The sequence below is a fragment of the Trachemys scripta genome, chromosome 1, assembly GCF_013100865.1.
Source record: "Trachemys scripta elegans isolate TJP31775 chromosome 1, CAS_Tse_1.0, whole genome shotgun sequence".
In the NCBI taxonomy this organism is placed as follows: Eukaryota; Metazoa; Chordata; order Testudines; family Emydidae; genus Trachemys; species Trachemys scripta.
Window position 1 is genome coordinate 334,651,687 of NC_048298.1, and position 26,157 is coordinate 334,677,843.

General features: G+C 50.2%; 1 protein-coding gene and 1 long non-coding RNA gene across 2 annotated transcripts in view; one reads left to right on the forward strand and one right to left on the reverse strand.

Annotated features, from left to right (window-relative positions):
- Nucleotides 1–931: 931 nt before the first annotated feature.
- On the reverse strand, nt 932–2,422 carry LOC117871316. The gene is made up of 3 exons (XR_004644201.1): nt 2,278–2,422; nt 1,408–1,461; nt 932–1,002 (listed from the first exon to the last, which is right to left on the reverse strand). It is a non-coding gene; the product is annotated as an uncharacterized LOC117871316 (long non-coding RNA).
- Nucleotides 2,423–3,004: 582 nt separating this feature from the next.
- ARHGEF17 (Rho guanine nucleotide exchange factor 17) overlaps nt 3,005–26,157 on the forward strand; it is a 249,337-nt gene continuing 226,184 nt past the window's right edge. The window contains exon 1 of the mRNA XM_034779747.1: nt 3,005–6,901. Coding sequence (XP_034635638.1) covers nt 3,020–6,901 — 3,882 coding nt within the window. The 5' untranslated portion in view covers nt 3,005–3,019. The remainder of the gene's footprint in view (nt 6,902–26,157) is intronic.

Genomic DNA, 26,157 nt, shown 5'->3' on the forward strand with positions numbered 1-26,157 from the left:
CACTCCAAAGATTCATGGGTTTGGAGAAAAGATTAAGCAGAATTAGCTAAAAAACTTAGAACAACAACAACAAAGGGGGGGGGACGACCCTGACAGTGAAAACCTAACTCACTTTCCCACATACTTTCTAAGTGAAAGAAACACTACCTAAGATCTGACACTGCCGGTGTAGAAGCAGGTTTCAGAGTAGCAGCCGTGTTAGTCTGTATCAGCAAAAATAAGGAGTCCTTGTGGCACCTTAGAGACTAACAAATGTATTTGGGCACAAGCTTTCGAGGGGTAGAACCCACTGCAGCTGATGAAGTGGGTTCTAGTGTAGAAGCAGTCATCTTTCCCAATGTCCAGTAGGGGGTGCAACACTGTCAGGTTTGGAAAGAGTCCTGATAAAAAAATCTATAGTGTCGAGAACTAACTTTAATAGAGAAACCAAAGCCCTGCACAGAATGAAGATGTAATTGGTTTGTGTCCCTCTAGCAGGTTACTCAGGCCTCTTGCCCATTTCCTGTTTTCCTTCTGGTCCATCATCCAGCAGCCCAACCTGCAGCATGTCAGGGCTCCAGGAATGAGGGGCGTGAATTCTGCCTCCCTCACCACCTCTCCACGCAATGTTGTGGGGGCCACAGCACGGCCCACTGGCTGGCTGGGTTAGCGGCGTAAGTGCAGCCCCGGGGCTGGCCTCTTCTTAAAACAGACCAGTGAGGACAGAGTGGTCTCTTACCATGTGTCTGTACAGTGCCTAGCAGAATGGGGCCCTGATCTCCACTGTAGCCCCTTGGCACTACTGTAACATAACTAATCATACAATCTGTTAGCTCGCAGGCTTTTAATGCTGGGGAACGGGAGCACCGAGCAATTTCCATTGGGCTATCAGGAGCGGTGCTCGGCTGAGGAAATACGACAGCTGCAAATTGGGCTCAGTTTGTGGGATCCTGTGGCACACCCCTGCTCCATCACCTTCCTGCTATGCAGATCATGACCTTGAAGGGAACGCTTCACTGGATCCTGGGAGCAAGGAGACGGATTATGCAAAGGATTCCCCAGTGAAAGTGAATTCCATAACATTATCAGGCCTTTAATGTCACCAGAATGGGGAGGCTGTAGCAGGGGATGGAACCAGGGGCCTCTCCTTTTGCTTCCCTATCCCTTTTCTAGTCATCTACCCTGACCTCCTCTAGGTCCTTTAGCCATGATGCAAGACCTTCTTCCTTTGTATCTCTCCCCACCCGGACGAGCCTTCCTCTGCCCCCCACCAATTCACTGATGCTACCCGTTTTCCAGCCTCAGCTCACAGCATTTCAGCCAGGGCGACCCATGAGAATTTCCCTGTTCACTTCGAGGGGAAGTCCAAGCCCAGAGGGAACTTGTGTACCAACCAACCAAAAAAGGAATAAAATAAACTGTACAGACCGAATCCTAATTATTGTAGTCAATGGATGCTGCTGAAGGCCTCCGTGTTAGGTGCTGTCGGAGAAAAACAGTGCCTATGTATGGATTTAGGAGCCCAACTTCAGGCACCTTTTTTCAAAATCTTGGCCATGATTTTGGTGTCTCTTAGCTAGAGACATTGTTATTATTTGTCTTGTAGTAACTATGAGTGCCAGCCACCCCACTGTGCTAGGCGCTGTACAACCACAAAACAGAAAGACAGTCCCCCACTCCCAAAGAACTCACAATCTAAATCAATTATTGAGCTATTAGTACTATTAATATTCATTTGCATTGTGGTAATACCCAGCAGCAGCATTCCAGACTGGGGGCAGGGGTGTACAATTATATAGCAAAAGCTACTCCAGGCCCTGAAAAGCTGACTGTGTATGGATAAAAAAACCCTTTTAAAAAGGCACCGGCAGAGTTCATTGTTGATTAAAAAGGGGGAGGGGGACATCATGAAACTGTCAATGTCCCTGGTTCTTCCCTGCACTTGAAAACTTGGCAGAAAAATGTTATCAGCGTTTCCAAATCTGAAAAGTCACTGCTTTCTCAGCTGCCTCTCCGGGCACTGAAATCCACAGAAGATAGGAACCCAAGACCTCTGCCTTGTGATTGTTTTTATGTTTAGGGGAAATCCACCCCTTCAAAACAAGCAAAAGGCCTTAAAATATTTAAATTCTTGCCCTGTCTTCCTGAAAGGCTCAGAGGGAAGTTAAAAAAAAGGGGGCAGGGGAGATTTGATCTCCAGTCTAAGATCAAGTGTTATATTTTAAAAGTATGATATCTGTAGCCAAAGCAGAACCAAAAGATTTAACATGTGAACACACTGGAAAATAAAAGGCATACCGGGGACTCATAGGAATTCATCGTTACCGTATTTCCTCTTTCCTCATGTTCTTTTTCTGGTAAAATTACCCAAACCATGTTCCCAGACTTTCCTTCAGAGACCACCCCCTCATTTCAAGAAACCACGCCTCTTAGGGAAAGTTTATTTGCCTGCAACAGAACAAAATAAAGGGAGGAAGAAATTTAAGCCAAAAAATAATAATTGAAAAAAGAAGGGATGAGGGCTTGTCTCCATGTGGCAAGGCAAGTGGGCCGCTTTGGCGTCTGATCAAGAGATGCCTTCGGATTTCGTGCGGCGGGGAGATGTCGGTGCGGCGGCTGGGTACAGGGGATGAAGTCGGATTGGAAAGGGGGCCACTTCCTTTCACCGACATGGATCGGCCGCTGCAGCGGGGAAAGTGCCACTGAAGTTTGCCGCCTGCTCCCCCCCTCCAAGAAAACCCACCCCTTCGAGCTGCCTGGGAATCACCTCGGAACCGGAGCAAAGGGGGAAAGGGATCACGCCGCGATCCGGGGCTTTGGGGAAGGGCGCGTTTGCAATCCCCCCACCCCCCGATTTGCCGTGGGAAGTGGAAGTTGCCTCCAACTTCGCAGCGCCGCGGGGACCCTGGATGGCGGAGGGCGGCGTGCAGGGGCCGGACTGCTCGCCGGAGCGGGTTTAGGGCTGGAGCACAGGGGAGGAGAGGAAGGGGGGGAGGCCGAGAGAAGGGGGTGGGTGGGCTGAGCGCGGTGTGTATATACAATGGCGGAGGGGGAGGCCGAGGGGACAGCTCCCCTCTGCCGGAGCGTCTCCTTCAAGCGGCTGGAGCGGTGGCTGGAGGCAGCGGCGGAGGGGGAAGGAGCCCGGCAGCCGCCCTGCCAGTGCCAGCCCCCCGGCGCCAGGGCGCAGCAGCAGCAGGACTCGCCGCAGCGCCGCCGGCGATCGCCCTCCAGAGCCGCCTCCAGCGGCCTCTCCAGGAAAGTTTCCAAGCTCTCGGCCGCCGCCTGCCCCTCCCCGGAGCTCCGGGGCAGAGCCCTGCGGAGCCTGTCCCCCTCCGTCCGCCAGCTCTCCCAGCGCTTCGACGCCGCCGCCGGGGCGGCTCCCCCGCCAGCCCCCCGCAGCTCCCAGAGCGAGGAGGAGCCGGACGAGGACGGGGCCACCTGCTGCCCGCCCCAGCCCGGGAAGAGGGAGGCTCGGCCGCCGCCCGATGAGGAGGGCGGGGGGCAGCAGCGCGGCCAGGGGCTGAGCGAGCCCCCCAAGGCGGGGGAGGCCGGACTGGAGCCGGGGGGGCTCTGGCCCAGCGTCACCGAGATGCGCAAACTCTTCGGGGAGAGCTTTCGGCGGCAGCCCCCCGGCCGGGCCCCGGAGGAGGAAGGTGGGGCCCGCTCCCTGCACGGAGCCGGCAGCTCGGCCGCCGCGGGGACTCCCCCGGCGGGGCTCGGGGCGCCCCGGCCGGGCACGGACAGCCCCCCGCTCCCCAGCAGCGCCCCCGCTCCGGCCAGGAGGGAGGAGGAGCGGCTCCGCGCCGGCCCCAAGCAGCCCCCTCCTCCCCCGCCGCCCCGCAGCTGCATTCCCTACCCCGGCCTGCTGCGAGCGCACCCGCTGCCCTGCGCTCCGTCCGGCGGGGAGGCCAGGCGGCAGCACCAGCACCAGCCGCCTTGGGATAGTTTACATTCCTGGCATAGTTCTTCCAAACCACAGGCTGCCCCCCCGCCCTCCACCACCTCCTCTGCTGGCTGCAACCTCCTCCAAGAAGAGAGCTCCAGCCGCCAGGAATCGCTGCCCGCTCACAGCTTCCCCTTCCCTGGCAGCGCCAACAGCAAGCATGGCCCCTGCGGGGGCAGGCCCAGGTCCCTGGAGAGGTCCTCGGGGAGTGAGGAGGAGGGGAACCAGGTAGTGACCCCCAGGAAACGCTCTGTCCGGAAGAAAAAGAAAGACCTGGGCCTTTGGGACCATGAGTCCGACAGTGACGGGCTAGCGGGAATGGAGGCCGTGCCAGGGCGGCCCCCCCGGACTCATGAGGTCCTGGCGCACCTGCCTCTTCCTGCGAACGATGGAGCCAAGCCGCCCTCGGTGGCAAAGAGGCTGGTAGCAGCAGATTGCAACAGTGGGAACACCTTTGCTGCCCTGCTGGGTGAAGCCAAGGCAGTGGGCAGCGCCGAAGGGCACCGGCAGTACATGAGGGGCATGTCAGAAGGCGTATCCGCTGCTCACTTCCCGCTGGCCACAGCGCCACCTGTACCCCTGGTCTCCCGCGTCTCCAAAGTGAACATCCCGCCTTTCGGGCCAAGCCCTTGCGGGTCGAGAAGCAGCAGCAGGTACTCGAGCACCGAGACGCTGAAGGAAGAGGACCACTTTGGGCCCTGCTGGCCCAGCCAAAGCCGGAGCTTCCAGGGGGGCCTCGGCATGTACAGATCTCCCAGCTTCAGCCAAAGCGACAGCCTCACCAGGCTTCAGCAGCAGGTCCGGGTGCGTCCTAAGCTGCCCATGGGCATCGGCAAAGTGAAACAGGACCCTTCCGGTGAGATTCTGCTCCACAGTGGACCTGAGGCCGAGCGAGCCAAGCACAGGAAGTCCATGTCCAATCCTGACATAGCCACTGAGACGCTGAGTCTCCTCAGCTTCCTGAAATCGGATCTCTCCGATCTGAAGGTGAGGAAGAAAGGTGGCGGGGTCAGTGATCAAGAGGAAGGGGCCTTCAGCAGTGGCAGGAGTGAGAACTACCAGAGCCCAGCTGGGCACCAGCTGGGAGGCAGAGGCCGAAGTGTGGCACAAACCCCAAACCGGTGGGCACTAGGCGTCCGCCCAACTCTCAAAGACCTCACCGCAACCTTACGCCGGGCCAAGTCATTCACTTATTCTGACAAACCGGCGCCACGCAGACTCTTCCTCCAGAGCTCCATGAAGCAAAGCTCCTCGGAGCTTCTCCTGGCCAGCAACAGCGACCATGACAGCGTGGTTTCGGACGGTGATGCTGGCCAGAGAGAGGACGTTGACGGGCTCCCGGTCGTTATCCAGGATCAGTATATTCAGGAAGCACGGCAAGTCTTTGAGAAGATAAGTCGGATCGGCTCCCAGCACGACTACGGCTTTGTGTCAGATCAGAAGGACCGCGCAGGTGTGAAAAGTGGCAGGGAGTTTACAGAGAACCAGAAGGAAGCCGATGCGGCCCTTCTGAGTAGCAAAGAGCACAAGCAGTGTCTGAAGAAAGAAGAGTCTGAAGAAAACCTCTCCTGTGGGAAGTCCATGGAGGAGCTCTCGGGTCATGAGTCTAGCATGACCGATGAAGGCATCGTGACGGAGCCTGAGATGGGTCCCACCAACGCTGCTTATGGGGATCTCCGTCAGGCTGTCGCAGCGTGGACACCAGCCAACGCCGGCCTAGGGGAGGGTGACACTGATCGAATGAACAGTAAAGATATTCCTCTCCCTGGGCTCGCAGCTAGAATGAACCATGAGGGTGCTGCTGTTGATGACGCCCTTCCTGGTAAAGCCATGGCCCAAGGGTCCCTAGAGGCACCTTCCACCCCAAGCACTCTGCGGCGCCGAAGAAAGTTTCCCTCTGTTGGCAACAACTGGTCCGATTCCAGCAACGGGGAATCCAGTGGCGAAGCCTACAGATCCCTAAGCGACCCCATGCCCCACAGGAGGTGCTCGATCACAGAAGAGACCGAGAACTTCTCAGTGGACAGTAATCTCCTAGCGTCTCTGAATTCCAAGGCCGGTGTCCCAGAGTCTTTGGCCATGGCTCTGTCTGAGTGCACCGGCAGCGCTGCCAGCGACCTGTCCGTCTGTAGCGATGGAGTCAAGGATTACAACACGGTGATCCAGAACATTGTTAGCCAGCCCGGCGCCATGGACAAGGTGATCGACGAGCGGGGAAATGGTAAGACAGTCAAGAAGAAATCGTTCAGCGACCCCAGCCGTCGCAGCGAGTTGGCCAGCACAGGCTTTGAGGGCCCCAGCGAGCCAATCAGTGAGATGGACCAGACCATCCCGCCTTCCAGCAGCGAACCCATCCTCTCCGAGCAAAGGGACGAGGTGGGGGAGCTGGAGGAGCTAGGCCAGGAGGTTGAGAAGCTGCGCTCTCAGTCGGAGCACATCCTACCTGCAAAGGCAGGAGGCAACAATGCAGGAGAGGCCGCTCAAAGCTATAGCTTTGACCCCAAGCTGGCAGAAGTCCTGTCCCCCAGGATCATCAGGCGCAGTTCTAAGAAGCGCACCAACCGGGTGACTCACCAGGAGAATCATGAGACTGCATCCTCTGCCACAACTCCTGCTACTACCCTGAGTAGGTCCAGGCCTGCATCCAAACATGTCCGGCACACTAGCGAGCCTGCCGCTTTCCTCCCCATCTCAGCACCTGAGCCTCATGGGTCGCTCAGTCAAAACGTCCATGTAACTGTGCCAGAATCTTCACCTCTCCCCATCAAATCCTACCCTGTACTCCAAGCTCCATCCTTGGAGGATGTCACCAAGCAATACATGTTGACTCTTAACTCAGGGGACTTGTCTTCTGGTGGCACTGTGGATATGCCCAGGTCTTCGCCTGCTACACCGACTACTTCAGAGCCCAAGCTGCTGAGATGTCCAAAGCAACAGGAGGAACACAGCCCGAGCAGCACCAAGAGCAAGCCTCAAGTGGTAAGTCCTCCTGGTTTTAAGATGCTCTAGCTTAGGACCTGATCCAAAACCCAGTGAAGACAATGGAATTTTTTTCTTTGTCTTCAATGAACTTTGGATCTGGCTCTTGGGGAGCCAAATTCTCCTTTCATTAACACCGTTGTAAATCTGGAGGAACTCCATTGACTTCAATTAAGTTACTCCAGACAGATGAGATCAGAATCCGGCCCTTAACTTAATTCACTGCCATCCAAGCCCTTACACAGGGCAAACTCCCATTGATGCGAATGTCTGAATTCGGACTCAGTAAGATTGGGTAAAAGACACAGGTTTTGGACCCTTTTAGTGAATGACTGTTTTCTTGCTTTCAAATTCAGTCCTAGTGTTTTGTCTCTCTGGAATGCTACATAAGGTCTCCGTAAACTGTTGTTCTCTTGGCTGGCGGTGGTTGTTTTTTTTTTTTGTTTTTATTTTTTTGCCTTGAATGTTGAACAAAAGTTGCCTTTTCCTAGTCTATAGGGAACTTGCATAGCCTTTTTCTTTCATTATTATCCCTGATATCCTGCCCATCGTACTGAAGCTCAAGAACACATCAATTGTTTTAAATATATATATATATATATAATCTTGAAATTCCTACCTGTGGGAATCTGTTTAACAGGAATAAATGCAGCTCTTTCCCCACCTACAGCTGAGATTCTTTTTGTCACTTCAATTTTATTCAGGCTTGTTGATAATTTGTGACATTGCTAAGGGCTTCAGAAATAAAACAGACCTTTTTTTAAAAGTATCAAAATCAGGGAAAACTAAAAAAAACCAACAAAAAACGTTCATTGCATATTAATGATAACCAAGGTCAGCATCCTGTTCCCATAGTAATTAATGAGGATTTTGCCTTTGGCATTAGTGGAAATAGAATCGGGGCCCAATGTTACTACCAGACTGCAAATTGGTATTCAGGGAAGTTGATTTCTAGCTACAAACCACATCCCTATGTTCTGGTCTGTTTGTTCCCTTCCTGGTGCAAATCTCTGTCAGGGTGGAATGTTCTGTGAAATACCCGTTGCTCTGATCTGTTTGATTGAAATATTGAGTACATTAAGATGTCTCTGATGTGCTGGAGGATTACATTGGATGCAGAAAGATTTTTCCGGTTGGCATAGGAGAATTTGGAGAAGACCGCCAATCTAGCTTGAATCACGTGACTTTCCGACGGGAGAAAAGGGCTGAGAAATCTCAGCAGCACTGTCTTCTGAAAGGTGCTTTGAAACAGTTCGATATTATTAAACAGAATCCGCATTGTGGGCGAGATTTGCAGTTGACTTGATCTAAAGTTCCCTTGAAGTTGCATAGGCGAGTTTTGTTTCTTCTTTCACTCCTATAATCGGAAACGATCATTGTGGCTGGTGTTGCGGTCTGCTCGTGTCCCTTTTTACCTAGTAAAATCTCTTCTTTTGGGGGGGAGCAGGGGTGTGTGTGTACTTTTGCATGGTTTGTTTACGAGAGCTGAATGCCGTGTTCACCAGAGCATAAACTATCTACTAAATGGGCAACAACTGTTCTCTTGCTCCATTGTATTTGCCCCTAGTCATGTGGTTGGGTTTGTTTTTTTTTTTACTTTTCTTTCAGTGGTTTTCTTGCAAAGGCATTTGAGTTTTATTTGTGTAATGTGCTACTAGAATTGTGAGAGCCTGACCATGCCTTACTGATTTATGGGATCGTTACTCATCAGTGTGGAGCGACTACTACTGATGTAATGCTTTCACTTTTACCTTTGGCTTCTTCCCGCCACCAATCCCCGCATTTGTTTGCTTTTCATTACCTGTTGTCTCTCATCATATGCTTCGGTTGTAAGCCCTGTGGGGCAGAGACTGCCTTTGTAAAGAGGCTGTGATCCTTTGATTGGGGCCACCCTAAATAATAGTCCGGTGGAGGGCTACACGATCCGGCCTTGTGATGACTGTCTCAGTCTGAAACAATGGACAGGCGGAAATCCCACCTCCTGTGTCTAGTGGGCAATTCATTCGCCCATGCTGTCAGTGGTTGAACAGCTCTTCATTGGTAACCGTGGGCTGGCTCCGTGGCTGGTGGAAATGGGAGTGAATCCAGCCCATCCAGAGATGTTCATAACTGAGGAGCGTGGGGGGGAAGGGAACAGTCTTGTCACGTTGAAAAGCTTTTGGAGGAGAAGAGTTTACCACTGTTCTGGTGTGTGATTTATGGATGCTGGTAGATTGCCCAGTCCCACGTTGAAAAATTAGCAGCAGCCAAGCAAGAAGTGACCGGCAGCCAAGCTGCTGGCTGGGGCAGGTAGTTGTCTGTAACCCTGAAAGGTCATTGCTAGGGTCTGAGTTGTTTCTTGATAGAGTGAGGAGCTGACACTGCCTTCTGTCCAAGTCACCTGACTGGGAAGAACCAAGGAGTCTTAAGTCTTGTCAGATGTTTCAGTTTTGTTTGATCTTGGCAAGTGCTGTGTGGTTTGTTCTGTTTCTTTGGCAATGGCTGGAAGGGAGCAGGGCTGGTATCTGCACTAATTGGAGCAGTCTGTTTTTCTGAAAGAGACTGGGGGGAGCTGGCGCTCCGTTGGTTAGTGTCTCATTGAATGAAGTGGGTGTGTGCACGCCAGGGCATAAAAGAGAGAAGGGTGGATGGGCGGCTACAGAGGATTCTTACTGGATATTAATTTTTACTTGAGTTGGGTTCAGATCAAAACCCCAGATCCAAACAACCTCAACTTCGGGCAAATTCAGACCCAGATCTGGACTTTTTCTGTGACCCACCTTGCAATAATGGACCAAACCAAATCCCCCCAGCTCCAAACACCCTTGTGCTTCGGGAAAGTTTGGATCTTGATAAAGATCCAGATTTGCCCCTGGACCTATAACAAGTCTGGACCGAAACAGCCCTGATCTTTGTAGCTTGGGCCTTCCTCTGAGTTTTACCAAAAGCTCAGCAGCTGTGTTCAGTCATTTGAGTTTTGGTTTAGGGACAAGTTTGCCTTGAGCTGAATCAGAAGGAACTCTCCATCCTCCCCACCCCCTCCGCCCAACCGCGTTCTCCTCTACCCCCTATGTTCTCCAGTATTTAACTCCTGCCACTTTCCTTTGTCAGGACTCATTCCAAATTATATATATGTTAGTCTCATTCCTAAAGATTGTTTATTATAAAGGACCTGCAAGGAGGAGTAGCCCGGGCAGCTACAAACAACCGTCTGAGACAAATGATCTTATCTCCAAGTACTGTCTGGAGATTTCAGATTGGAGAGGTTTGTTTTGGGATTGAACCTCGAGGTTGAGCTCGAATAGAAAAAGGTTCCTTCACTCTCTCCTGGCGACGGCATGTTTCACCAGCTGGGTCCTGCGAGGAGCTGAGCACCTACGGCCTGGTGAAGTCAGTGGGAGTTAAGGGCACCATGCCCAACAGTGGAATCCCCTTTTTTCATAATATTATCCAGAGATCAGGACAAAAGCCCCGTTCCGGCTGTTTGTGCTGGATGTTAGGAAACTGTTCCTAATCCAGCTGCTTAGAATGAATTTTAAGATGGGTCATTTATGGGTGTCTTTATCAGGAGCCGCAGTGACTTTAGGAACGAGTAAAGGAGCCGCAAGGAGTGAATTCGGGCCAAGGTCCGCAAGGTATTTAGGCTCCTAACTTGGAGCCTAAATACCTTTACGGATCTGGGCCATAGTCTCCAACCTTTAGAGTGGCTAATAATAATAGTACTTATTTTCTAAGCACTGGACAGACTTTGAGGCCAGTCCATTGTTCCCTGGGTACCCAGACCTGCTGCTGACCTCAGGATGCAGGATTAGGCCCTCAGACTAATTAAACCTCACAACACCGCTGTGAGGCTGGCAGGGGGAATTTTATGATCCCCATTTTACAGATGGGAAAACTGAGATTTGTTCAAGGCCGTAGAGGGAGTCCAGTGCCAGAACCCTATTGAGAGTGCAAGGGTTCCTAGTGCCCAGGTCTGTGCTGCAGCCAATGGAATCTCATCTTCTGTCTCCACCTCCCCAGCCAGGAGTGGTGCTTTTCCAGCAATTGTTGCTTTTATTTTCACCCCTCTTGGGCTGGATTACTTGTGTGCTACGCCCAGGGTCAAAACACTCCGGCAATGAGAGCAATTTACACCAGATCTGCAGCGTGACTCTCCTGCGGTCTCTTGCCCCGAACTCAGTGTTGTGTCCAGACAGGCGCTGCGCATTTTTGGCAAAGTGGGTACGGCCAGGAGGGAAGTAGGTTGTAGCCAAGGGGCTTCTTTAAGGGCTCTCCAATGTCCCTCCCAAATCTTTTGCTGGACAGTGGGGTGGGGGAACTTGGTGTTCTCTATAGTGATGCCGGACATGAGAAGAGGAGGTGAAAGGGTGAGCTGGGCCTTTAAGGGGATCAAGTCCCCGCTCTGCCCTGGGCCTAGAAATAAGAGGCAGGTCCTTTTTCCTAGTAGGCAGGAGATTTGGTATCTGAGCGGCATTCTGGGGCCAGTGTACCAAGAGGGAGCTAGGAATGGGCCACGCGAGGGGCTCAGTGAAAGGGGTCCAGGAGTCAGGCCAAAGTCAGAACATGGCCTGGAGAAAAGTGAAGCAGAGTCGGGGTTTCTGGTGTTGGGTCCTTGGGCCAGAGATTGGGGTAGAGGGCGAGCTTGGCTCCCCCTATCGTGCCACCAATAGGAGGCGGAAAACCCCACAAGCCAGGGTAGGGAGCTGTGGCCTTGGGAGGCCAGTGTCTGTGACGTCGGTGAGCCTGATACTGGAATACTGTGGACAGTTCAGGGGTGCACATCGTAAAAAGGATGTTGGAAAGTGTGCTGCGAAGAACCACGGGAATGATGCCAAGGCTGGAAAAAAATGCCTCACAGTGAGAGATGTAAGAATCTTAAAAAGAAGATGGAGAGGTGGCTTGATTAGTGTATCAGCACCTTCATGGGGAGAAAATACCAGCTAGCAAAGGGCTCTTCAGTCTAGTGGAGAAAGGCAGATCAAGAAGGAATGGGTAGAAGCTGAAGCCAGACAAATTCAGGGCAGAAATAAAGTGCAAATTTCTGAACAGTGAGGACAGTTAACCACTAGAACAAACTACCAAGGGAAGTGGTGGATTTGCCATCTTGTGATGTCTTCAGATTGAGAGGGGCTGTCTTTCTGGGAGGTTTGCTTCAGTCAAACACAAGTTGTTGAGCTCTGGGGTGACTGGGGAGAATTCTACAGCCTGGGATACATACAGGAGGCCTGGGATACCTACAACCTGGGATATATACAGGAGATTAGACCAGATGATCTAACGGTCATTCTCGCTTTAGAAATCTCTTGAGTGCTGTCACACCAGAGCGATAAGGTTGCCAATTCCGGTTGGACGTATTCCTGGAGGTTTCATCACATGACATAATATTTAATTGAACATTAATCTTTAATTCCTGGAGACTCCGGGACAATCCTGAAGGATTGGCAACCCTACGAAGGGAGAAGCAGGCAGACCCGCAGCAAAGCGACTGTGTAATCCAGACCCCAGTTTACTCCACTATAACCTGCTGACAGTAGTGACACACACACCACATTTGTGTTGTGTTTTTTTCCTCCTCTCAGCACTGCTGGGAGAGAGTGAGCTGGGGTGAAATCCTGGATTGACCCCGGGTTCTTGACCTCCTTGGGCCTCCTCAGCAGAACGGTGTGCTAAGTGCCAGCCCCCCAGCCCTTTTGACAGTGGGGCAGCAGGAGACTCGCAGAGCCTTGACAACTGGTAAGGATCCGTGTGATGGAAAGAACCCAGACCGAGTTTGCAGAGCAGGCAGTTGTCTGGATCCACTGGGATTCGGGGTGACAGTCTAGAAAGACATGTCCCAGCTCAGACACTTAGAGGGTGGGAGCTTAGGGGTTATTGCAGGTTTGGGAGCTTACACCTTGAGAAGCTATGGCGCAAGTTAACCTCTGTGGGGCTTGCATTGTAGCTGCCCCGATGCAAAATCCCCTACAGCGGACAAGCCCTGCGTTTTGTGTGATCTCTCAGGGCTCGGTACAGTGCAGGCTTATTTGGTGGGGTTTTTTGAATGAAGTTTTCCCATGACTCCCTGAAGTGTTTCAATAGACGGATTTCCTGAATTGCCTGTTGCGCCACTTCGAGTGCTGCGGCTTGCCAGTCCCGTGACCGCTGCCTGCAGGATGCGTCTGCGTCCTGACATGCTCAAGGAGCTAGATGGCAGCTGTCAGATCAGGGAGGGAGCTATCAGTCCTGAACACTCGCAGCTCCAGAGGTTTGGAAGTTTTCCTGGTGTTGGGGGAAGCAATTCATTATTCAGGTGCAGCTGGGAATGAGGAGCTAAAGGGGAACTGCAAACATAGATAAGGAGTTGGTGTTTACAGTACTTGAGCAATGAGTGCGGAATGCCCTGGCTGGGCTAACGCAGGCAGAATGAAACATACCCACCAGGTTAAGAGGAGCATTGTGCACAACTAACCAAGAACTCCCCTCAAATGTTTTCCTTTGGGATCCCCCAGTTGGGAAGATAGGTCCGATGATCCAGATCCTCAAAGTTATTTAGGTGCTTAACTCCCACTGAAGGATCTGGGCCCATGTCTCTAGAAAGGGAGCAATTATGCAGCCACTCCATAGTGGGTAGTCCATATAGAAGATAATGGCCTACTACAGCTAGCTCATGGAGTTACTCCTTTAGTTCAGGTGGGAGAGGATCTGTGCTGTGGCACTTGAAGGTCTTATGTTCAGACAGTGGTGATGGCTGGTGTGCATGACTGAGGTGACTCAGGTATTTCTGGATGTCTGAGCAAACTCAGCTGAGCGTTTGTCCACTTGTCCACCAAGGGCTTCCTAGACTTACCTAAGGGATCGGGCCGTGAATAGCTACAGTAGTGGAAGGAGTCAGACAGCGGGGAATGTGTGAAATGGGACAGGGATTTGGCCTAGGGGCGGGCCAGCTGTCATGGTGTGCTGGGAGCAGGTCAAAGGAAGGCATAGAAGAGTGTGCGTGTGAAGGGGGAGGGGCTTTTTCATTTTTGTAGGTAAATTGGTTCACACTAAAGTCAGCAAGAAAAAAATGTTGTTTTTCTAAACACTAATGAAGTGATGTTTTTTGAAGGGATGCCATACTATGTTTCTCTTCATGCCTCAGACTAGATAAATAGAAAATCCCACACCAGATGTTCTGTACAGCACAATTGTGAACACCTAGCAACCTAGTCAGCAAACCGTCAGAATGAAGCCCTTTCTGGAGTGGAATTACTCAGCGGGTTTGCGTCTCCCCCCATTATTGTGAAAAATAATGTGAAGAATGCTATGTGATCACTGTACGTCCAAATGCTGATTCAGTAGAGACGCCTCCAGAACTGTTTGGGCGGAAGAGAAACTGGAAGGGAAAATTGGAGCTACTGTGTGTTTGCTTGAGTGCGTTTGTACAGCCTTCCTGGGAGTCGTTTCATTTCATTACGAGCCTGCTGTGTGTGGTGCAATTCCCTGAAGTTATTGACTAGTTTTCTTTGCAAATGAATATGATTTGGGTTGCTGGAAATATTACTAATAACAATGCTTTTCATCTGAGAAGTTGAGTGCTTCATAAATATTAATGAAGCTTCTTGTTAGTGGCTGGCCTCATTTTTCAGACGCGGAAACAGGGGCACCGAGAGACCGAAAGATTAGGCCAAGGTTGCACAGCAAGTCAGTGCTAGAGTTGGGAATAGGACCCAGGAGGCCGGAGTGACAATCCTTTCCTGCTCGTCATTAGACAACTCTACACGGCATTGCTTGATAGACTGCAGCTGAGGAAGTCTGAGATCCTAATGCTAGAGATGGAGATTTTCAGAACCATAAGAGGGACCTTAACCTTGAATCCTAATTGAAAATCATGCTGTAGTTAGGAAGTAGCTCCGCGCACACTCCAGTACATTCAAATCTGGCTGCTTTCCCCAAACGCTCAAATGCTAACACCATCCTCAAGGGCGAGCACTGGAAGAGCACTCTGCTGTTGGATTCTGGCATCCCCAGAAGACATTGATTTGAGAAACCGAGTTTGAGATGACAGGTATGATGACCAGCTCCATGAGCCACCTGGGAGGTGGTACAGTCTAGCGGGCAGAACTTGTGCCTGGGCATCAGGGCTCCCGTCTTCCATCCTAGTTCTGCTGCTGGATGATTCGGAGCAGAGCGCTTATCTCCTCTCCATGCCTCAGCTTCCTCCCGTGTAAAGTGGGGATAATAAAATTGGCCTCGCAGGGGATTAATTAATGTTTGTAAGCGGCTGGTGAAAAGTGCTATTTAAGTGCAAAGTATTCTCCTTTGCCTGCCAGCACAGCCTGTTATTAGTAACACACATAGTATGTAGGCTCAGAAACGTCATGCAAGTATTTCCAGAATTCTGTTCAAAGAGTCATTCAAGGTTCTTCTCTAAATAAAAGACCCACACTTGCACAGAGAAATTATATGGTGAGGGGTAAGCTGTAGGAAGTGATGTGGGTGTTCCAGTAGGTGGTAGCACTGAATCCCACCTGGCTGAGGGCTCTGTGCTGATGGACGTGTTGGCCTTCAGACAGAATGTAAAATGGAGAGCCCAGCCATTACAAATCCTATAGTGGACTTCTGGCCCCCAGCCTTCTGGCCAAATTCAGATATAGGTGAATCCTTTCTGCTTACCTAGGTCCTTCCTCTGACTTTGGTACAATTTTCTTCACTTCCTGTTGTAAGTTTGTTGCCCCCGGGCTGGGGTTTGTTGGAAGTCTCCCATCCAAGAACTGTCTGGGTGTAGTCCTGTTTATTTTAGGAGTATTTGCTGTTTCCCAGCACAAGCCAGCCTATCTGTATAGATTAGTCCCTGCTGTGAAGCAACCTTTAGGACAGTAATGTCCTTAAATCACTTTTGGTCTCTGGCACAGTGGTTCTTTATTAATAGCGGAAGTTGACTCCTAAGAAGTTGACATTTTCCTTGACTTCCTCGTGGAGGGAATTGCCTTTGATGGTGCTGCTTCATCAAATTGTTATTGGTTAAATATGTTGTTGTGGCTTTTTCCCATACAGAGAGATTTTCTTCTTAACACATGTTGACAGTGAAATCTCAATTAACATGATTCAGTTGATGATAACGGAAACTATGTATCTGGTAAGTTTCCAACAAGTCTATACAGGCTTCTGGGCTTGTTGCTTTAACATAATTAAAGGTGATTTGCAAAAGAAACAAAATTTGGCTTATGTCTCCTTTAAACTTAGTGAAATCATGACACACACAAATCAATAAACGAAAGGGCTTTTATATTATTTATATATATATATTTAAATTAAACACAACAAAATACACATAAACTTTTCATAATACATAAACGTCTCATAGTATATTAACCATTTGCTACCTAACCTTAGTTATACTGTAAACATTTAATTGTATGTAATATGAATGGGGAAAATATAAATCAATTATTTGCATGACACAATTTACAAACAAAGAAAATTTGCTTATAAAAATCCAGTTCAAGAAAAAATATGGAAGTAAGATAAAGAATAGAAGGAAAATTCAGAGAAGCGGGATAGAGATAGGAAGGGAAGGAAGTGAGCAAAGAAGCGGGGGAGGTGATAGATGCCAGGCATTTAATAGGATCATTCAGATAGTTCCACGAAAGCATCCCATATCTCTGAGAATTTTCCTTGGGTATTTCTGGTATTGTATACAGTTCTTTCCATGGTGGCCAAACTGATGATGTCTATGCTAGGTCTTTAATTCTTGGTTGCTTTTTGGATTTCCATTTCTGTAGTATCAGCCTTTTAACGATTATTAGTGCTCCGCTTAGCCAAAGTCTTTCCGATTGATTCTGGGGAAGGGCTTTTTAGTCACTGCGTGAAACTCTTTATTTGTTTCTGTTACCTCCTATTAATCTCCAATGACTAATGCGTTGTTTGTCAAAAAGAGACCTTTGTTAAGAGTCAACATCTTGCTTCAGTTAAAATGCAGACGCTCAGAGCAGACATCACAGAGACCTCCCAGTGGTCTTGCAGCAAAACCAGGGAAACAGCAGATGAAATAGTCCTGGGTTTTCTAAGGTAAAAATTTAGCAGACCCCTCCCCTTTCCTTTTTTCATCTTTTCTTTTAATTTTTAACCTTCCAAGGCTCCCGTGTCCGCCATAAAGAAGCCAAAAAGGCCACCACCCCCTTTTTGTCACCTTTAATAAAATCCGGTGGATACAGATTAACTTTCTGAGCTTTCCTATAGACGCCGATAGCCACGGTCATTGTTCAGGTTGCCAAACTCATCCCCTGAATCCCACTGCTGCCACCCCAGTGCCCTTCATATGAGGTTAAAGCTGCTTGTACAGCATGGTTAATATTTTCAAGGGACGACTATGTACGTGGTGGCAAAGGCAGTCCCTGCCCAAGCATTGTACAGTCTAAGCAAGACAGAGTGAGGGCAGGACACCGAAGAGGAAAGAACTAGAGTGTATGGGCCAGATCATCAGCAAATGCAAATCATTATAGGGCCACTGATTTACACCAGCTGAGCTTTGGGCCCTATTGGGGGGAGGGATAGCTCAGTGGTTTGAGCATTGGCCTGCTAAACCCAGGGTTGTGAGTTCAATCCTTGAGGGGGCCACTTGGGGATCTGGAGCAAAATCAGTACTTGGTCCTGCTAGTGAAGGCAGGGGGCTGGACTTGATGACCTTTCAAGGTCCCTTCCAGTTCTAGGAGATGGGATATCTCCATTAATAATTTCTTATTTCTCTAGGATGTAGATTGTCACCCTGGTGCAGCTGAGGTGTAGTGGTACAGTTAAGGCCCAAGGTGTGCAGTGGGCTGCCATATTAACTTCAGTGGTTTACACTAGAGGGTGAACCTCTGCTGCAGCCATGTAACCCTATTGACTTCAACAGGGGTTGCGTGATTGGAACTGACAGCAGAGTTTGGCTCTGGGTCTCTCTGAGAAGCACGGAGCAGAAACTCTAACTTCCTGCCAGGGACGGGGGTAACCGGGGCAGGGATCGGCGGAGTGCTCCTTACCTTGGGTGAACTTTCAGGCTGCCGGACTAAGCAAAGTGGGTGCAAATTTTCCTTTTAAGGGCAAAATTTCAGCTGGATCTTTGAACGTCTCTCCTGCCTTTTGGTCTCTTTGTGCCGCAGCCATAACATAACTTAAAACAGTATTTTATTTCTCTTTGATTTATTATATATGGGAGCAGGACGCTGAGATGTTTTACTTCAGATGGCACCAGACGTCAACTGAGTGGGGTGGAGGGGAGCTCTGGAATGGAGTTGCTTTAATTACAGGACAAAGTGCCCAGGACCCAGTATAACTTGGCACTATCGTTTTGGCTTCAAGGGGAAATTTACATGCTCCGTGACTTGCGGATAAGAAATGATCCTTTTTTTTTTTTTATCTCAGTAGGAAGCCAGGGCTGTTCTGTACAGAGTTGCCTCAGATTCCAAGTGACTCGGGTGAGGGGTTTGGAGCACGTTAATTTGTTAATCGGTCGGTTAGACCTGGCAGCAGGAGCCTGGGAGAGTGGGGCTGGACGTTTTCCTCCGGTAAACCCCAGTGTCAAGGGGGTTTTTCAACCAAGACTGAGTTCGCCTGGGTTGAAATTTTGGTGGATGAGAGCTCAGGTCTGGAGCGAAAAGCGTATGAAAAATGAATCTTTGTAACGCTGTCTAGATGCGCTTGTCCCTCTGATCTCCCCTGTTTTACACCGAGGGGACGGATCCTGAGCTAGTGTAAATTGACCTCACTTCGGTGTGGTCCATGGAGCAATGACAAGGTCGTGCCAGCTGTGGGTCTGGCCCCAGATCTTCCAAAGGACGCAGGGCTGTATGTGTCAGGGGCTTGTGGCAAAGAGCGATGAAGTCAGCAGGAGCCATTGACTTCTCTGAGTGTTGGATTATGGCCTCAGTGCTCAGTACCGGCCTTTGGGACCCGGACTTTGTAAAAAGCTCAGCTCTTGTTTAGCCACCTGTGTAAGGGCCGGATCTGTACCAGAGCTCGGCACCTGCCATGTGCGTGCGTGTGTGTGTAAAGCCTGGCTGCGTGTGTGTGTGTGTGCGCGCGTGTGTCTGTAATGCCTGGTGTGTGTGTGTGTGTGTGTGTGTGTGTGTGTGTGTGTGTGTGTAAAGCCTGGCGGGTGTGTGTGTGTCTGTCTGTAAAGCCTGGCTGTGGGTGTTTGTAGGTCTGTGTGTAAAGCCCAGCGGGGTGTGTGTGTGTGTGCGTGTGCACGTTTGTGTATATAAAGCCTGGCTCTGTGTGTGTGTGTAAAGGCTGGCTGTGTGTGTGTGTGTGTGTGTGTGTGTAAAGCCTGGCTTGGTGTGGGCGTGTATTTGTGCGTGGGTGTGTGCAAAGCCTGGCAATATTTTCTTTAATTCATATTTGAGTCACCGGGTGTCTTTATGCTTGAAATACACGTTCATACTCTTAAGCACCTGGTCTTGCTCCACTGCTGTCCGCATGGGCAGGGTGCAGCTGTGGTGCTGCTGAGATAACTCGTGCTGCTGTGCTCTCCGTACCGTGGTGTAGAACTGGTGCTCCACGTGTGCGGGCAGGCGTGGGCTGGGCGTGCTCCCATGGTGATATAAAAGCAGGTGTGTTCACAATGAGACCTCCAGAGAAACATGCAATGCAGGTGCATGCGTCTGTGAGCGGATGGGTCCCCGGGGGCCGATCCGCTGCGGGTCCGGGAGGCACAGATTCTCAGCGTCTCACAGGAGGGGATAATACTAGTCACCCTGCTCTCCAGGAGGACAGTGGCCGTCACGGTTTGAACTAATGGATCTTCGCACGGCTCCATAGGCCAATTTGGGAAGAACAACATTTACCGCACTGCGCACAGAGCTGCCCGCTGCTTCTGTACCTGGCGCTGGCTTCCCGCGGCTCACAATGCCCGTTCCTCCCCAAGTCACAGACGCTCACCCTCCCGGCGTGGGAGTGCCCAGGTGGGCCGGCCCGACGTGGTTCTGGGAGTCCCGGATGTGCAGTGTCTTGCCAGAGAGACTTATAATGTGACAGCATCGGGGTTGTGGTCAGCATGTGACAACACATTGGCATTCCACATTGTATAGCAGAACTAATACAGTGTGGGGAGAATCCTTCCCTCTTCTCCAGACTGGGAAAGGCAAGGATGTTGGGAGAGGGGATGTCGCCTGTTCCACTCATTCCCTCTGAAGCACCTGGCATTGGCCACTGTCGGAAGACAGGATACTGGGCTAGAGGGGCCGTTGGTCTGACCCAGTATGGCCGTTCTTATAGTCTTATTCCTAGCCAACTGTAATCCCTGGGCTCTGCTCTTAGGATCTGTCTTTCATCTCGACCTCTGGCTAGTGGCTGACCTGACCCTTCTGGCTGGTAGAAGTCAGAAGAAAGATCTCCCTTCCTATCCCGTCCTTTCCGCTCGTCTGCTGACTGCCAGGAAGGCCTGTCTCTACTTCAACCTTCCTCCAGACGCCGTTATTTCTGGGTTCTCCTTGTTAGTAGCTTCAGTGCCTGTCTGTTCCTCAGAGCTTTCCCAAGTAGCAGCAGGATTAAACTAAAGGGGCTGTGAGAGCAGCAGCAAAACTAGCCAACAATCTTGTTAAAGCCACACTGCTACTGCTTGGGAGTGCTCCGAGCAACCTCTGTGGCACTGCATTCTCTGTCTGCAGACTCAGGAGGACAGCACTGCACTGGGTCTCCTTCAGACAGGTTTCTTTGTAACCCTTAAGGGTTAGAAACTTTGTGTGTGTATCTGTACATGGATGTTTATTTGGTAGAAATCGATGGCTGAGACCCCACCACTTCCCAGAGGAAGTTCCGTACTGCCCACTGCCAAGCAGGTACATGGATCATTTAAACCCTGAGGAACGAGTTGGTGAGAAGTGCGTGGCCAGTTCTGCGCTGGGTGGCACAAGTGTTTTGTTGGTGTAATTCCACTGAAATTATTGCAGTTACACCCTTGTAAAACTGGCATAAGAGAGTGGAGAATCAGGCCCTGAATTTTTCCAGCACTGCACTATTTTGTTTAGATTAATATTAATCAGACATTATTCCACCGTAATACCGTGGTTCTAACACTGCCAATTTCCCCTCCCAGTTACCCCAGTGTAATGTCATTGATTATAGTGCAATTGTCCGGGAGTAACCGGGAGTGGCTCATTCTGCTAACATTGTGCCAGGGTCTCCTACCCTGGTGGCAAAAACTGGCGCTCTCTTTAAAAAAACAAAACCCCCATTATTTAATGTCCCATAGATCTGTAGGGGAAGCTGTAGATGATGACTGACAACATGTAACGGTCTCATTCTGCAGCGTAATTAGTTTTCCTGGGCACGTTCCAATACTTTGGCATGTTGTTTTTGGACGCCCCCCCCCCCCCCCCCCGAAAAAAGACCAGACTTCTAAAGAATTCCTGAATCAGAAAAGCTCCTCCTCCACTTGTTTAAAAATGCGCATCAGGATTGTATTTGCAGGAGAGCAGTTAATTCAAAAGGCAAATGTTGTTTAGCCTACTGGCCCAGGCTTTCGCTCAGGCATGCACAATGTAGGCCGTGAGATGAAATAACGCTTTCAAAGACAAAAACAAAAACAGGAGCGGAGGGAGAGAAATCGTTTGCTGATTCCATCAGAACCCACTGGCTGTCTGGAACGTTAGAAAACAAACACACACAATAGCCCGAGTGCAGAATAACATTACAGAGCTCAGGCACAATCCAGACTCTGCAGATAAGTAAAGCCAGTGGGGGCTGTTGGTTACAGGAAGGGCTGTGTGTGGTGGGGGCAGCCAAATGACTTACGTGTATGTTGGACGTACTGAGATCTGATCTGCATTGTGCTAGATGCTAGACATACATATAGTCAGACAGTCCCTGCTGTGAAGAGCTTGCAATTGAAATAGTCAGGGGATAGATGATTACCCTAATGTTACAGCAGGGCAACTGAGATATGCATCCGAAGAAGTGGGCTGTAGTTCACGAAAGCTTATGCTCTAATAAATTTGTTAGTCTCTAAGGTGCCACAAGTACTCCTGTTCTTCTTTTAGAGATTAAACTGACTCATCCGTGGCCATATAGGAAATGTGGCTGAACCAGAATGCAGCTCTCGGCCATAAACTGCTGCTGGGTGGAAAAGTAGGCATGTTCATTGACATGCTCTGTGTGTTGACTTGAGCGGGAGCTTTATTAAATGGAAAAATACTGACTCAAATAGCACCTGTCAGGATCAGGCCAGTCATGGGAATGTAGGCCCAGCACAATCCTCTCACTCTGTGCTCAGGTCGCCTAGTCTATTCCAGGACGAGCTGGGGCTCAGAGAAGGGTGACAAGAATGATCAAGGGCCTGGAAAAACTCGCCTACAGCACTGGGACTGTTACCTTAGAAAGGAAATGACTAGGAGGAGATGTGATAAAAGTCTGTGAAAATACTGAATGGCCGAGAGAAGGGAGTTTGGGAGCTTCTGGTCTCCCTGCCTAACAAGAGGGCATTCAGTAAATATCCAAACTCAAAACTATGGCAAACACTTTTTCACACGGTGTATAATTAGACTGTGGAACTCATTGCCACATGATGTTGCACCCAAGAAATTAACCAGCATCAAAAAGGGATTGGACATTGATATGGCTATCAAGAATATCCAGGGCTAGAATAGCTAACACTAACAAAGTTTTGGAAGGGATATTAAACTTAATGCTTCAGGGCTTTGTCAATCCCTAGTTATTAGAGACCAGGGTGAGACCTGATATGGGGGGGGGGGTCAGATTCTCCCCCATTTGCTACTGTGGGACTCTAACACCTTCCTCAATGCATCTGGCACTGGCCACTGTTAGGGACAGGATACTGCACTGGCGGGATATTGGGTCTTATCCAATCTGGCAATGCCGTTGTTCCTAGGGGTCAAAGCAGCCTGGGCTCGTTACTGCGCAGGGCAGGGTGGAATGAGTCACACTCACACTTTGACTCCCATGCGTTTGTGTTTTAAACATCCCGGATTCCTGCCTCTCCTTATAAACGTCTGAGTTTGGATTTGGCCTGTCAGGGACATTCCTCTCTCCCTTGTCCTTTTCTTTGGCGTCTTGCTTTCATGGGGGAACCTCGGAGGAAAATCTCTGGGGTCAGATTCCCAGGAACATAACAGTTGCGTAAAAGGCGTGCGGCGCACACTCCCTGCAGCGGTGCCGCAGACTCAGGAAGTCGGGCATGACGTCTCATGTAGCCATCTGACTGCACTGCAGAGCTGTATGCCACTGTCTGGCATTTTCGCCAGTTCCTCTTTTGGCTTTATTCCCCGTTCCCAATTTTATAGCATTTTTTGCTTGCCCAAAAACCTTTCTCCCTCGAGCACCATTCTGGGGTGATCTGGCTACAAAAGAGGCCCGATTTCCTGGTCTTAGGTAGAGGAGCAGAAACCACCTACCCCTGTACTCTTACCCTCATGTGGGGAAGGATGATCTTGTGGTTAAAGCACAGACTGGGCTGTGTCAGGAGACCTGGGTTCCTCTTCCAGTGACTCACCATGTGTCTTTGGGCAAGTCATTTAATCTCTTTGTGCCTCAGGTTGTAATACTCATCTCCCGGGGGCAGAGTGGTGGAGGATTAACCCAGCAGTTGTTATAAACCAAGCTCTGACAATGAGTTTCTTTGTCCTTGGGCAAGGTGTTTAATACTTTCAGTGCCCTCCCTCTGTAAAACAGTCTGGTAGTATTATCCCTATCTTAGAGGGGTGGTCTTCACTAGCCTTTTTTTAAAATCTTGAGTTCATTGATTTCATCGATTCCAAGGCAGAAGGGCCCCCTGTGAACATCTAGTCTGACCTCCTGCGTACACAGGCCAGAGAATTTCCCTGAAGTAGATTGCCAATAACATCGTTGTCTGACTAGGAAAAAAGTTACTTAAAACCCAAGTGTAGACAGGGCAGTTTGTGTTTTAACGTGTATTTTAACATGAAGAGAAGAGTGCGGAGGGGACATGGTAACAGTTTTCAAGTACATAAAAGGTTGTTACAAGGAGGAGGGAGAAAAAATGTTCTCCTTAAGCTCTGAGGATAGGACAAGAAGCAAGGGGATTAAATTGCAGCAAGGGAGGTTTAGGTTGGACATTAGGAAAAACTCCCAGTCAGGGTGGTTAAGCACTGGAATAAATTGCCCAGGGAGGTTGTGGAATCTCCATCAATGGAGATTTTTAAGAGCAGGTTAGACAAACACCTGTCAGGAATGGTGTAGATAATAGTTAGCCTTGCCATGAGTGCAGGGGACTGGACTAGATAACATCTCAAGGTCCCTTCAAGTCCTACGATTCTTATTGTGTGTGTTAGCTGGTAGGGGTCAAGCCAAGCATGGAGCCTAGAGTTTATCTTGACCAGCTAATACGTGTAAAAGCTAAAAATTGCCTTGTCTACACTAGGGCTTTAACACGTGTTAGCTAACATATGCTAACATCATGCCTTTAGGGTATGTCTACACTGCAGTGAAGGGTGATTGTGATGTGGGTAGATGTACCTCTGCTAGCTATAATCTAGCTAGCAGAGGAACATTAGCAATGTAGACATGATGTCAAGGGCCTCATCTCAGGCTAGGACCCTGAGTATGTACCCAGGATCCTGGTGGGCTTGTAGTCTGGTCGCTAGTCTGTACTGAAGCCCATGTTGCCATGTCTACACTTGCTACTGTTATCTGTGTTAGCTGGACTAAGGCCAGTATGGGTACACCCATGCCACAATCACACCTTCATTCCCAGTGTAGGCAGACTCTCAAACCCTAATGTAGACAAGGTCTTAGTGTATACACAGGATGGTCTCTAGAGTAAACTACAGATGTGTGTAGCCTGGAGCAGACCTGCATGGAGTGTCCATGTTAGTCATTACAAACCTGTTAATTCTCCTGAAGACAAGCTCTAAATGGTGATATGCCTCATGCTTGCTCTGTGCATGGGGAAGGCAAGACATTCACCCTGCATAAAGCCTTCTAGTTCTGCATTTACTTGCCATTCTTATTTGGAGCTGTACAAAGAAAACCATTGAGACAGACACAGCTGGGGGTGGGGCAGTGGGGCTGGAACACTTTTTGGAGTGGGGGTGCTGAGCTGCACCCCTCTTACCCCTGTCTGCGCCCCTCATTGCCCCCTAGAGTTGGTGCCGGGAGCAGGGCCATGGCTCCAGGAGGGGGGTACGCGGACAGGGGAAAGGCGTTTGGGACCCCGCATGCAGGGCCAGCAGCTGGGATGCCATGGCTGAGTGGGATCCTGGGCCGGCAGCGAGCCCCCAGGCGCGGGGTCAGCAGCTGAGTCGGGCTGGTGGCCGAGCAGGACCCAGGGCCGGCAATGGAGCCCGCAGGCAGTAGCGGGGCCGGTGGCCGGGACCCTGGGCGGCAGGGGCGTGGGGCCGGCGGCTGGGACCCCGGGTGCAAAACCTGGGGGTGCTGCAGCACCCCCTTCACCCCGTACTTCTCATGCCTATGGGTGGGGGTGTCTGAATCTGTTTAAAAAGTAACTAGAATTTGTTGTTTTTTTTTTTAATCCAGTTTATGCAGTTTTTGTTCTGTGTCACACCAGTGACTTCAGAGGACTTTCACCAGTGTAACTGAGATAGCAGGTGGCCCTTTAAGAACTCTCTGTAGCTGAGCGTGGCTGGTAGGTTGCCCTGCCATCCCTTCCTCCTGGTGGGTTCTCTAGCACTTGAAAAGGGAAGATGGTGACCCCTACAGAGTGACTCTCAGCTGATCCCAGAGCTGTATTCTGTCCTGGCCCATTTAGGGGAATGTGCTGTCACAGCCTTTGCACCCTGGCTGCTGGTTTTCTTTTCATGCTGGGCCTTTTGTTCTCTCATCACTGTGTGTTCCCTTCCCTTTGACTGCGGCGTGCGAATAGCTTGGCTGGTTACACAGTGCATCTGAGCGCGTTGTTCCTCGGAAGTGTGCATACCTGGGGCTGTATCCTGCTGTCCTCAAAGTCAGGAGGAGTTTGATCCATTGCCTGAAAGGGGACTAGGATTTGGCCCTGATGGGTGGACTGGCTTGGGTCTGATCTTGCAGTCTTTGCTCACTCCCGGAGAGCAGCTCTGTGGTCTCACCCGAGTAAGCATTGCAGGGTGGCTGTTTCTCGTGGTATCTGTGGGTTCCAGGGTTTATTCCTACTTCACAGGAGAGGTGTTTGTGTTTCACTGGCTTTGTTAATGGCCCCAAGACTCTTACGGAGACAAGGCAACAGAGACCTGGTTTCCTCATGGCTGTCCAGTTCCTGGATGATAGAAATAACGTACGGCAATATTCTGACCTGCAGTGCGTATAAACCAGGGGTCGGCAACCTATGGCACGTGTGCCGAAGGCGTCACGCGAGCTGATTTTCAGTGGCA